General features: G+C 52.1%; 8 protein-coding genes across 8 annotated transcripts; 4 read left to right on the top strand and 4 right to left on the bottom strand.

The window, feature by feature from the left end:
• Window positions 1–2: 2 nt before the first annotated feature.
• Window positions 3–1,829, bottom strand: SRB4 (Srb4p; the record flags this gene model as incomplete). The annotated part of the gene is made up of 1 exon (XM_022608820.1): window positions 3–1,829. One exon carries the CDS (start codon window positions 1,827–1,829, stop codon window positions 3–5), a length of 1,827 nt encoding a protein of 608 aa, XP_022465277.1.
• A 152-nt stretch (window positions 1,830–1,981) lies between these two features.
• On the bottom strand, window positions 1,982–3,220 carry GPA2 (guanine nucleotide-binding protein subunit alpha; the record flags this gene model as incomplete). Its single annotated transcript, XM_022608818.1, has 1 exon — window positions 1,982–3,220. One exon carries the CDS (start codon window positions 3,218–3,220, stop codon window positions 1,982–1,984), a length of 1,239 nt encoding a protein of 412 aa, XP_022465276.1.
• A 568-nt stretch (window positions 3,221–3,788) lies between these two features.
• Window positions 3,789–4,667, top strand: SEC17 (alpha-soluble NSF attachment protein SEC17; the record flags this gene model as incomplete). Its single annotated transcript, XM_022608817.1, has 1 exon — window positions 3,789–4,667. One exon carries the CDS (start codon window positions 3,789–3,791, stop codon window positions 4,665–4,667), a length of 879 nt encoding a protein of 292 aa, XP_022465275.1.
• A 105-nt stretch (window positions 4,668–4,772) lies between these two features.
• MOH1 (Moh1p) lies at window positions 4,773–5,246 on the top strand (the record flags this gene model as incomplete). The annotated part of the gene is made up of 1 exon (XM_022608816.1): window positions 4,773–5,246. The coding sequence occupies one exon, from the start codon at window positions 4,773–4,775 to the stop codon at window positions 5,244–5,246; it is 474 nt and encodes a 157-aa protein (XP_022465274.1).
• Window positions 5,247–5,349: 103 nt separating this feature from the next.
• On the bottom strand, window positions 5,350–9,144 carry EDE1 (Ede1p; the record flags this gene model as incomplete). The annotated part of the gene is made up of 1 exon (XM_022608815.1): window positions 5,350–9,144. The coding sequence occupies one exon, from the start codon at window positions 9,142–9,144 to the stop codon at window positions 5,350–5,352; it is 3,795 nt and encodes a 1,264-aa protein (XP_022465273.1).
• Window positions 9,145–9,542: 398 nt separating this feature from the next.
• KNAG0F03640 (uncharacterized protein) lies at window positions 9,543–9,995 on the top strand (the record flags this gene model as incomplete). The annotated part of the gene is made up of 1 exon (XM_022608814.1): window positions 9,543–9,995. One exon carries the CDS (start codon window positions 9,543–9,545, stop codon window positions 9,993–9,995), a length of 453 nt encoding a protein of 150 aa, XP_022465272.1.
• A 142-nt stretch (window positions 9,996–10,137) lies between these two features.
• On the top strand, window positions 10,138–11,040 carry PSY4 (Psy4p; the record flags this gene model as incomplete). Its single annotated transcript, XM_022608813.1, has 1 exon — window positions 10,138–11,040. The coding sequence occupies one exon, from the start codon at window positions 10,138–10,140 to the stop codon at window positions 11,038–11,040; it is 903 nt and encodes a 300-aa protein (XP_022465271.1).
• A 67-nt stretch (window positions 11,041–11,107) lies between these two features.
• On the bottom strand, window positions 11,108–12,457 carry COR1 (ubiquinol--cytochrome-c reductase subunit COR1; the record flags this gene model as incomplete). The annotated part of the gene is made up of 1 exon (XM_022608812.1): window positions 11,108–12,457. One exon carries the CDS (start codon window positions 12,455–12,457, stop codon window positions 11,108–11,110), a length of 1,350 nt encoding a protein of 449 aa, XP_022465270.1.
• Window positions 12,458–12,523: the final 66 nt, after the last annotated feature.

Here is a 12,523-nt window from a genome sequence, read left to right as displayed (position 1 = left end):
CTCTATCTCGATGTGACGGATAACGGTGGGTCCTCTCCGCCCTGGTTCAGTGGCGGTTGACTCTTGTTCACGTATTCGTTAACGAGGAAGTGCAGAAACTCTTCCGCCTCTTTAAACTCGGAGAACTTAGCATGGAAACTCGTGTAGGAGACCTCGATCTTAGCGTTGCAATAGTTGGGCAACTCTAGCGACACTGTCAGTGCTTCGCCAGTTGCAGTTTTCAATGTGAAAAGAGTACTCGGGTAGTTTATCAGCTGGTTGAACGCGTCGATTTCACTGTTGAGTTTGTATATGTGTCTGTCCAGTACTCTCGCAGAATTCGTACCTGCATCATCTCTCGGCGTGTTGTCTTGCTCTTCAACGGTAGAGCCCTGTACCATTTCCAAGAAATTGTCCTTGATGATCATTCGCAGCAATATCTTGTAGTTCTGGTGTCGTAATTTCGCAAGCAATGGTCTGAGCAACAGAATGTCTTCAGGCCCCCGCCTCGAGGAGGACACATTCATTGCCAGCCCTCGTCTTATGTTCTTTTTGAACTGTACAATGAGAAGCATCCTCAGAGTGATGAGGAAGAGGTTAGCCCTCCTATCGTTGGTTCTCGGGTTATCATGATCGTGGTTTGCCATGGAACTCTCGTCGCAACTGACCAACTCTATCTCGAATTTCTCGTTGGGTAACTCCATGACCACTTTGTTCTCATTCTCGATGCTCACACCGTACGAGATCAAGGGAGCACACTCCCTCTTCAACTGGTACATGAGTTCCTTTTCAAATATGATATCCTTCAACTTGCTTATTTGCCCGCGGATATTCTCGTTGTTGAACACACTACCTTCCGCATTGTCCTGTAACGTACTCTCTCCACTGAATATATAGTCCTCCTCTGATGCTATCTTGGTGAATATTCTGACCCTCAGTAATTTCTCCTGGAACCCTCTTGGCCCGTCTCGCGTGCTTGCCACGGGCACCAACTCTAGCATATCGGACTCTGGCCGGTTTCTCAGAATAGCGATCCCCCGGTCGTACCTGTACGCAGACCCTGAGTCCTCGTACCCGAATTTCAGTGCGATAGCTTTCAACCCAGTAGACTTATCTCTCATTTTGAAGACGACGTCGCTGTTCTTGATGTACTGGCCAATCTTCCTCCAGTAGAGGTGTTCTCTTTCCAAAGTGGCCCTGAGGGTGTCTACTTCCCTTCTGAGTTTATTCTTGCAGTCATCTAGACACTTTAGCTTCCAACCTAGGGCAAACTTCAAATCGTCTAGAGGCTCACTCGGTTGTTGCAAGACGCTATCGCTGTTTAGGGACCGCAAGGGCACCGTGTTCTTCAAGAATGGTGAGATCGAAGCCTTTGCGTTACTCTCCCTCGTGGCGCTCAACAGCAGCGCAACGGTCTCCAATGCGAGGGACGCCTCGTTCAACGCTACGTTTGTTTGCTCGACCATGTTGGCGCGTATAGACGCGAACGTCTCGTCTTGCCCCCTCCTGTTATTCAGGGCACCTGACTCTGCCATATCCACGGTCTGCTCCTCTGGGATGAACGGCTGTTCGTCCCCAGACATGCTATTAATGATATTCTGTTCTAGCAGTTGCGAGAAGGGGATCTGTCGTTGTTGCAAGATGAGTGGGACCAGTTGTGCAAGGGGCATCTGTCCGTACATCTCGTGCGGGTTGTCCACTAGCGATACTTTCGGTTTGGCCGTGGTGTCGGTGCCTGCTGCAGTGTCCATTTCGAGCGGTGACGTTGTTGTGGTTCCTGTGGACCCATTGAGGGGCAGCGTAATAAGGTTTGGGTCCAATGCCAAATTGATTCCCTGTTCGTCACTCATTGCAGAGAGTTGGGGGGGTTGCCTGGCCTAGGTTTGTTCCTGTTCTCTGTACGCTAGAACTCTCATTGAATAATTGAAAGTTGATCAAAAAATGACGAAAACTGCATAACGTTATATACTACTCGTACTAGCAGTCTTACATACTTTTTGGGTCAGAGCACGCCCGTGTCCTTCAAGGAGTTCTCCAGGATGGATTCCTTGATCGCTGCAAAGACCAGTTTAATGTTTGATGTGTCCGTGGCCTGCGTTACGTGTGGGTATATGTTCAAGTTTGCCCTATTGAGTTGTACGAACCTCCACAGGATGTACTTTGTGGCCTTGTTTATATTGTTCCCGCCGTTGTAGTCTGGGAAGTAGTCCTCCAGTGGTTTACGTTTCAGTTTCTCTGCGAAAAGATCGATCTTGTTGAGGAAAAGTACCACTGAAGTCCTTGAGAACCAACGTGAGTTGACGATGTTATCGAACAGTACAAGAGATTCTTGGAACCTATTCTGTTCTGAATCCTCTACTAGGAATTGGTCGTACTCTGACAGGGAGACACAAAAAATGATCAACGCTACGTTATCGAAGCAGTGGATCCATTTCTTCCTCTCTGACCGTTGTCCACCTACATCGAAGAAATGTAACTTTAAGTTAGACCCCATGTTAATATGTGTATCGAAGATCCCCGAGGTCTTCTGCCTTGACCGCAGTACGTCCTGTTGTGTTGGTTTATACCCATTAGCTGTGATCCGTGCTAAGTTTGTCTTCTCAAGGAAATAGGGAGCTGAATCCATGATATAGAATTGCGACGATTGTGGCCCCTGGAGTAAACGTTGTGTCTCGGAAGACCCCCACAGTTTCGCCAGGGTTGCTGTAAACTGTTCTGGGAATTGCCCCAATTTTGAGTTCGGCAGGGACTCTATCGACCCATCTGGTTTCAATTTCTGATCCAAATTGAAGTTAAAATCGAACAAATCGTCCATCTCTTGTTCCGTGAGCCCGTTATCCGGTTCCACATCAAACTTCTTCCTCGCGACTATCAGTTCACGACCAACATCTACAAGATTGCTGTGGATGAGAGGCACAAAGTCGCGCAACTCTTTATCCGAGAACCCGTTTTGGTGTAAGATTTTAAGCTGTTGCAAGACGGTCGATTTACCAGACTCCCCAGCACCTAGCAACAGCACTTTCATCTCCTCGTCGGAGGTGTTGTCCAGCGGGTTCTGCGAGGACGCCGGTGCAGTCGCCGCGGCGACTGCACCGGCGTCCTCAACACGCTTCTCCCCGGTCTGCCCCGTCCCCTTCACCTTCTCCTTCGTCTCCTTCTGCGGAGCCCCGGTCCGCCTGACACCGCCGCCGCCAGTCCCGGCATTCCCCGCACTCTCCTCTTTCGAACCGCACAGACCCATCACTCACTCGCCAGCCGACCAGCCCTCCAACGACCATCCACCACCAGCACCAGCACCGGCTTCAAACGTTCGTCGCGTCTTCGAGGTTCGAAGTTCAAAATTTGCAGCGCAGAAACAAAGCCCTCACTTCGAGAGTGAAGCCCTAAGCGGTGACCGGTGACCAGTACTCAGGCTCTCTTATGGTCTCCGATGGGCCCTGCTATGTCCCGTAGTGTCTTCTTGGGTCCGTGTAGTGTCCTGGATGGTGTGGCGTGGTGGTTGTTTGGTCTTCTCTCTTCTTGTGTCTGGTGTGAGCGGGGGGAGGACTGAGGAGGTTAACATTTCTGGGAGATGGGGAAGCGAGAGAGTGAGAGGACGAGAGTGAGTCCCAAACCACGGCGGTCTACCGTGTACCTGGTCCACTGCCCTGGTCTGCCGCCACCGCCACCGCCTGGTCCACCTCCTTCACGTGACACTGTCACAACTTCCTCAAAAGGATTCTCTTCGAAACGAAACGTCTCTTATACAAGACACAGAGACAGCAGACACAGACGTAGACATTCTTTGATTGTGCTTGGCGCTTCTCCCCATGTCCGATCCTGTGGAGTTGCTTGCAAGAGCAGAGAAGAAAGGTGTACCCTCTTCCGGGTTGAAGAAGTTCTTCGGTGGGTCAGGCTCTTACAAGTTCGAAGAGGCAGCGGACCTATGTATCCAAGCAGCTAACGTTTACAAACTAAGAAAACAGTTACAGCCAGCTGGTGATGCATTCGTGAAGGCCGCTCAGTACCAGATCCAGGCTGGGAACGAGGATGACGCTGGGAACGTCTACATCGACGCTTACAAGTCGTACAAGGCAGCAAACTCTCCTCGTGATGCAGTGACGTCCCTGGATATAGCCATTGGGATATTCACTAAGAGAGGCCAGTTCCGTAGAGGTGCCAATTTCAAGTTTGAGTTGGGGGAAGTGTACGAGACCGATTTGCATGATTATGCCGCAGCGATAGATGCGTACGAGACCGCTGGGGAATGGTACGCTCAAGATCAGGCGATGGCACTAGCGAACAAATCGTACCTCAAGTGTGCGGACCTCAAGGCGCTCGATAACAGGTTCATGGACGCCTCGGAGTTGTACTCGAAACTTATCGCGAACAGTATGGGGAACAGACTGTCGCAGTGGTCCCTTAAGGAGTACTACTTGAAGAAAGGGCTCTGTCAACTCGCAGCGACGGATTCCGTAGCGGCAAGGAGAACCTTGCAAGAGGGACAACAGGAGGACCCAAACTTCGCAGACTCAAGAGAGTTTACACTGTTGCAGAACTTGGTAGAGGCGTACGACGAAAACGATACAGAGAGACTAAGCTCCGTGGCGTTCGACTACGATAAGTTCAGCAAACTGGACAAGTGGAAGACCACTATTTTGCTCAAGATCAAAGAAACCATCGCAAAGGCAGAAGATGACCTTCTGTGAGGGGCTCCCCCACGTAAGTAGACCATTTTAACTTGTGTATGTGTGTAAATCAAGGTTATTAAAGACTAAACAGGGGAGGCCACTCACGAAGAGTCCAAGCAACACATGGGCATCCACCTGACTTCATACATAGACCCACCGTCGTGCTGGCAACGACTGTCCCGGAAATCGTGCCTCGCGGCAAACAGGGCGAGGGAATCAGACGACAGACACGTTACGTTGCTCGCACCTCCTGGTAGAAGACTCCGGCGAAGACCCAGGAACTTGACGCTCGAGAAGTTTGTCACGTACGGGTGCAAGTGTTGTAGGACTCACTTGTCGTCGTCGCTCCAGATCATATCAAGGGACTACCATGGCAGAACAGGGGATGCGTACCTCATCAGCCATGTGTGCAACGTCGCAGAGGATAAAGTAGAAATGAGGTCCATGCTCACTGGGGATTACCTCGTCTGCGATATCGTGTGCAACCTGTGCAAGAGTCTCGTTGGGTGGAAGTACCTGGAGAGCGAGAGAGCGGAACAAAAATACAAAGAGGGCAAGTACATACTTGAACTCGAAACGATATGCAAGTGCACTTAACCCCTCCCCCCCCAATCTGTATAACCGTATGTATACCAGTAAAGCATCGGAAACAGTATTAGAACATACATACATTTCATTTTACACAACCACGATACGTGCCTCAAGCACTATCCAACAGAAGATTCGTAGCAGCCTCCAAATCCCAGTTACAATCTTGCAACGCCTTCGTCGCTTCCATCTCAGTAAACCCCATCCCGCTCAGCTCCTCAATAGCAAGAGACTTGGGCGTCGTAGCAATGGCCCTGTTCACAGGGGGTTTCGACAGCGGTTGAGCCTCAAACTGACCCTGGGCTGGCGCTTGCGGAAGTGGTGACCGCGGTGGGTGGCTCTGTGGTGTGGGCGTAGGAGGTTGTTCCACACCATATTTCGAATTCCCGAACCCGGCAAAGATCTCGTCCCACTCGTCGTTGCTCACATCGTTGGGCGAGTTTGACGTAGCGGCATGCGGCGGAACCGCTGGTTGCGTGGGGGCAGCCGCGGGAGCGGGGACCACGGTGAATGTGTTATCGTTCAACTCACCGGCCAAATCAGCAGATGGGTAACTTCGGAACTGAGCATTTGCACCAGAAAGGTTAGGAGTCGCTGTCTCCGCCCCAGCGTCATCACCACCAGCAGTGTTCTCAATAGCGGCCTCTTGTAGCCCAGCAAACTCGTCATCGAACTCATCCTTCTCCACCACAGCGGCAGGTGCGTTCGCAGGAATCTTTGGCGATTTCATCGAGTCACGAGTGTCTTGGAAATCCTTCTCCGAGGAGGAAGACGAGGACGAGTCGCTGTCGTTGACATCCAACTCTTGGATCGGTGGGAACTCCTCGTCAATCTGATTCCTATTGGTATTTTGCGCACGGATGTTGACAGCATCAACGGCATCTTCTAAATGGGAGTGCCCTTCTGGTTTGGGCGATTCCTGAATCGACGTCTCAGAATCCGTGTCGTTGGATGCTGTTGGCGCCTCCGCAGGTGGGGTTTCCCAATCTCCTGGGATATGAGAACTCCCAGTGGATGAAGTGATAGTGTTGTTACCGGCACTCTCCGGAGCAGTGGTTCTTTCCGCTACAGCTGGTAACTCCATATCGTCCCTGACAGATTGCGGAGCGTTGTTCGCGACAGATGACGTGAATGATTGAATTCTTGGAAGGCCGTATTCGTTCAAGTCACCTTCAAACCGGTCCGAAATATTTTCGTTCCCGTTACTTAAAGTAGTAGAGTTATTGGCCTCCGTAGTCTCCGTCTGAGAGGGTACCGTGGGGACATCCTTGCTGAAAACATCGCTTTCCGCTTTACCGTTCTCGCCTTCTGCATTCATAGCTTTGTCTAGATGGGATTCCTTGACGGTGCTGTCGACAAACTTTGAGATTTGTTCCTCGTTGGTCAAAATGTTATTCTGGCTGATTATCTTTTCAGCATCATCGGGTAGCTCACCCATCGCCAACTTCATCTGTCTTTCAGATAGCTCTTGAACGTGAGTAGCGTACTCCATGTGTTGATTCTTCAAGTCTTGGTCCGCCTTCTCGAAATCCTCCCTTCTTTGCGCCAACTCGTCAAACATGCCTTGAAGACGGGTCACTTGCTCGTGATACAACTTCTCTTGTTCCTCGATCTGTTGGTTCCTTTCGTCCAAGGCGGTTTGTCTCTCGGTTAGATCGGTTTCTGTGTTTGACAACTCCTCGTATTTCTGTTGTAATTGGGCATGTTTTTCCTCCAAAGTTTTTTGGTAGTTGTCCAGTTCGCTGTGCTTGCTCACGAAGGAGGCCAATTTCTCGTCCAACCCGGTGATCTCGTTAGTGAAGTTTGCCACGGTGATGTCGTTTAGTTCGATCTGTTTGCTATTCACGTCCACAACAGACCTTTCCTGTTTCACCTGCTGTTGCTTCTCCTCTAGCTGCGTCTGCAGAGCTGCCGCTTGTGCGTTGAAGTTGTTGATCCTTTCCTTCAAAGTTTGGTTTTCAGTTTGCGCTTGAGTCAACTGTCCATTCAAATCGTTGATTTGGCCCTGCATAGCGTTGAAATTGGCCTCTACAACATTCAGTTCTCCCTGCAAGGTCTCCGTCTCCTTGTTGGCGACGACGAGTTGGCTCTGCAGCTGTTCTGTCTGCTTGACGTTGGCGTCGTGGGTAGACCTCAGAGTGGCCAGTTTCGTCTGGATAGACTGCTTCATCTCGTTGACCCTTTGCAACTCCTGGGTTGCCCTTGCCTTTTTCGTATTCGTGGCAGTAGCCTGCGTCGTCAAGGAGTTTACTTGGTTCGATAAGTTCGCCAAGTCAGTCGTTGCATTAGACAACTGAGCGGATGCGGTACTATCAGCATACAAGTCGTTGTTCTGGAACCCACCTGCTAAAGATTTACCCATCGTTGCAACTCCTGCACCCACAGCACCTGCAGTTGCCGCTACAGCACCACCAGTTGCCGATGTTGGGATACTCAAAGAGGCAAAATTGGGTACTTGTGGTAGAGCCACCGAAGAGGACCTCTGCTGTGGAGAAACCGCAGCAGCCTTATTTTGAAACTGCGGTTGGTTGTACGCGCCCTCACCTTCCTCCTTGATGATGTTTTGGCCGAAGTTGGACGTTGGTGTGAACTTCTTCAAAGCCGGTGGTGGTCCGTTAGAGTCAATACTGTTGTTAGTATCGTGACGGGGCAGTGCTGGCGGAGGAGACGCAAAGGAGCTGTTCAAACCCATAAGGTCATTGATGGATCCGTTGTTGGATGGTTGTGCTACTTGTCTTGGCGCTTCTTCAAACGATGGCTTTGTAGTCCTTGATGGGATGGAAAACTGCTGTGCCGGTGGCTGTTGGTTGTTGTTGTTGCTGTTGAGTCCCAATGCTGGCGAGTTCAGCAGTTCGTTGGGCACGACATCCGGTAAGTCTAGTCCGGAAGTCTTCTTCTGGATCAGGAACATTGCGATGGCAAACTCTAGTTTTGTGAAGTCTGCGCTGTTGTGAATATCAGCCAAGTCCCAGATGGAAGCGAGTGTTTCCTGATTCAGTTTCGAGGATAGGAAGAAGGGCACGAGGACCTGTGCGGATAACGATCCCTGCTTGTTTTGGTCCAGCGAGTCGAACAGAGCGTCGAACTGCTGTTTCTTCTCCTGGGAGATAGTCCAGTCGTGCGACGCGTTTCTAAAGGTCATTGACGAGACCCGCCCCAATGGTGGTTGTGGTGGGTGGTGTGGTTGGCGTTGTCCAGTAGAGTTCGCACTCAGTTGACCACCTGGCAGGGAAGAAACCCCTGTGGAGTTGGATGACAGAATTCCGGTTGCGACAGCGTTCCACAGTTGTGCGGGCAGTTGCCCTGGCACTGGCGACAACGACCTGTCGTTGTTCATGGACAGCTGGATCAAGTACATGGCCATGATGAACTCTGACTTGTCTAAGGCGCCCGAGGAGTCCCTATCGCAGAGCCCCCAGATCTCTCCTAGTGTTTGGTTTGGCAAGTTCGCCTTCAGGAAGATATCCTTTGCCTTGTCACCGTGCAAGAACTGTTGCCCGTTGGCTGTTCTGTCAAACAGCTGGGAAAACTTGGCAACGTCGTTGTGGGAGGGCAATGGGATATCTTTCTGTGGAACCGCAGGTTGCGTGGAGAACACGGGCAGTCTCCTCGCGGGCACCTCGTACAGTTGTTTGGTCACGGGCAGCGACGGGTACGCTTGCAAGTTACCGATGCATCTAAGTGCCGCGTTGAACTCCTGGGAGTTCAGAAACCCCTTGCTGTTGCCATCGACAAGTGTCCAGATCTGCGACAGAACCTGTGCTCCAAGCCCAGACTGCGCGAAAAGCGGCTTCAAACTCTCCCCCGAGACGATCCCAAGGTTCTCGGAGTCCAATTGCTTGAACTTCGACGAGTAGAAGCTCGATTCCTCGGTGGTCAACGGCGTCGTGAACACAATCGCACTCATTATCCCCTTTGTGTGTCTTTAAGGTAATGAGACGCTAGGTAGTGCAGTGTAAAACTAACCTCCTCTCAGAATAAAGCCAGAATTAGAGCAGAAAGAGATACAGTTCAATCCAATGCACTCCCCTGACAGACAACGGTGTAGTAGCCTCTTACAACGTTGAAGCTTGTCGTCGACACTGCCGTCTTGCGGTTTGCATCGAAATTTCACTCGTTTTAAAGACGCAAAAAGTGTGCGTTTCGTTCCCAGTGACTGCTGGCAGGTTACTTGACCAATGGGTGGTCATCGCTGTTGTTGCTGCTGTTGCTGATCGAAGTGAACCGTCTCCATACCTGCTGCTTGTGAGTGGCCCATCTGTTTCGAATTTTCCGCCTGCTTTTATACCCGCAGCGCTCTTTCAAATGCAGTTTAGGAAGCGGGTTGTCACTTTGCTCGCCCTCAACAACCCTAGGGTGTCTTGTACCTTAGGCCTGGGCACGTCACTTCCAGGCCCCATTAGCGCGATAACATCGCAGCATGACAAGCTGGTGCACTTCTTTGCGTTTCTCGGGGAGTCCCTGCTGTTCGTGTTGAGTTTCCCTCGCGGCGAGTCCCTCCGCGTTCCATTGCCGCAGTGGCTCGTGAGGAGGTGGCCCGCAGGGGAAGACCTGTCCCGTTCTCACACGCCATCTCAAGAATGGGACAAGTACGCTGTTGCCGCGGTGCTTTTTGCGCTAGTGGGGAGCATCGCAAGCGAGTTTCTCCAGTTTGCAGTGACCCGTGGCCGCCGCAACTTCGACCCGAGGGATATGTGTGCTAACACGCTCGGGAGTCTTGTTGGGTTGCTCTTGGCACGCGGTGTCGAGACACTGTGAGTACCTTTTGAGGCACCACGTAATGCGGCCGCGCAGTGTATTGTTTCACGCGATATTATATAATTGACGTTATAGGCATATGATGAAGAGGTGATTGACAGTGAATGGGACGGTTCTTCCTGTGAGGGTCACGGTACTGGGCATGAACCGGAACGGGATAGAGTCTGAGGAGCTGTACGGGTATTTGCGGCGGGTGGTTGTGGAGAGGGACGAAGGTGCGCTATGCGGTGCCCACGAGTGGACGCCTCTGCTCGTGGACCACTTCAGCGAGACGATCCCTCGCGAGTTGTTCCAGGTAGGCCCCGCTGGCGGCGACGTGGATTCGCTGAGGGAGAGGCTTGTTGTTGTGGGTGGGTTGCTGACGGACCGGTTTGTCTCTGGTGGAGGGGTTCCTTTTACATTTGTGCGTGTCTGCGAGTTGTGCTTCCAACCGTTTGACTACTTCCGACCCAGCGAGTTGGACAAGTTCGTGAGGGCGATGGAGAAGTGTGTGGAAGGTGTGCAGACATTCTGGCGCGGAGCCACCCCGGTGGAGGAATCAGCGGCGGTGGGGTCCCCCGCAGACGCAACGACGGAGGATGTCTCGATGAGCGTCGTGCCGTTTATTGAGGACGAGAAGGCCGTCATGCGGGAGTACGAGTCCTTCTTCAAAGAGATCGACGGAGTGATGTCGCTGAACGCGCAGTACGAGGAGGACGACGACGACGATGACGATGTGAATGGTGGTGGTGGGGACCCACGAGCGGGTGATTTCCTCTCCGAGGAGTACTACGAGGACGACAGCGATGACGCAGACTACGAGGACCCTGAGCCGAAGAAGAAGCGGAAGTCGCGGTGCACGGAGCTGGACAACTACGAGTACGCTGACGAGGATGTCGATGATGAGGATGAGGAAGGGGACGCAATTGGCAAAGGTGGTGATGAGGAGTTGCCCTCGACTCCGAATAAGAAGTCTCGCCGCATGAAGGCGGAAGGTATTGAGTCACCCGGGAGCAGTGGGGACAAGATACGAACGCTTGAGGGTGAAGAAGGTACGAATAAATAAGTGTGTTTTAAATAGGGAACCCGTACAGCACGCGGTGCTAATGGTATAAAAAAGTGCTACAAAAAGATCACCATCTCATCATGGACATGTCGTTTCTTATTCTCATGTAGTCCAACAGTCCCTCGATCTGGCCCATCCCTGCTATGGCGATATCCTGGTCCCACAGTCTTTTGTTGGCCCACTTCTTCAAGTCCTTGACTGTAATTGCGTCGATCTTCGCGTACACCTGTTTGATGTCCGCGGATGGGATACGCAAGTACTCGTTCCTGGCGAGTGTAGTCGAGTCCAGTGGGTTCTGCAACCCGAGTTTCAACTTGAGCATTGCTTTGCCCCTCTCCAGTTCCGTCTCCGTGATGGATACGGAGAGTCTATTCCACTGTTTCAAAGTGAAATGGACGAGATCGTCTACACCCATGACATTGGGAGTTTGCGTGACGACCCCCCATAGCCCGGTGTCCCTGTAAGAGTAATTGAAGTGGGAGAAGGACTCGCAGAGCTGGTACTCCTGGATGTTATCCAGTAGTTTGATCCCCTGCTGTCTCGACTGTGGTTCGTGGGCGTTGTACGAGCCGAATATCTGTGCCGCGGTCTCAGCGACGAGGAAATCCGGAGACCCTATCGGTTCAGACTCGACGGCGATGGCGACCCATGCCTTTGGCAGAGTGTCATCTCTGAGGCGGACCTCTGACCCTAAGAAAGTTGATTTTGCTGGTCTCTCCCTGGTGGCGGCCCGGACCCCAGCAGTGGGCAAACTGAGCTGTCTTTGCACTTGTTCTACGACAAGTTCGTGCTGCTGTGGTCCCGTGACGTACACTGTTGCGTTTGCAGCGGTGTACACTTTACTGGCGAACTCCTTTGTGTCTTGCAACGTGAGTTGTTCTACGTTCTCGGAGATCCCTCTCCTCGGTAGCGCCAGCGGTGTGTTCTGGAACGCGGTTGAATGTAGATGTTCCTTGACAGCTTTGTGTTGTTTATGGTTCTCCAGTGTAGCCAGCTGTTGCAACGTAGCGTCCCTTGCTCTCTCCAGGGGCAACTCCTGTTTCCAAAACTGCTCCAAATGGGCCAGTGCGCTGTTTGCGGATCCGCTCTTCCCAGCGACGGTGTCGACGGAGAACCATTGAGTCTCTCTGTTGACTCTTGAACGCAGTGCCAGTTCCGGGGCGGACACTTTGAACGCGTGCGACCACAGGTTAGCAACACCGTTATTGTACGGTGTTTCGACTACGGACCCGGCGTTATTGAACTGTAGGGTGTACGATTCGGTCAAAGCCTGTGGGATACACCTGGAGACGACGGTCAGACCACTGGACAGCTCCGTCGCGGCGACGGAGCTGGTCGAGGCGCCGGCGTCAGTGGCCAGCGACCTGCGCAACACCTCCCGGTAGTTCAATCTCAGGGCACGACTGCAGCGTAACATGGCGTGGTGCTGTACCAGACGGCACGACAAGAGGCATCAACCCTGAACAGCAGCAGCGTGAAGTAG

Source organism: Huiozyma naganishii, chromosome 6 (assembly GCF_000348985.1).
Source record: "Huiozyma naganishii CBS 8797 chromosome 6, complete genome".
Classification (NCBI taxonomy): Eukaryota; Fungi; Ascomycota; class Saccharomycetes; order Saccharomycetales; family Saccharomycetaceae; genus Huiozyma; species Huiozyma naganishii.
This window is presented reverse-complemented; position numbering and strand designations above follow the sequence as displayed.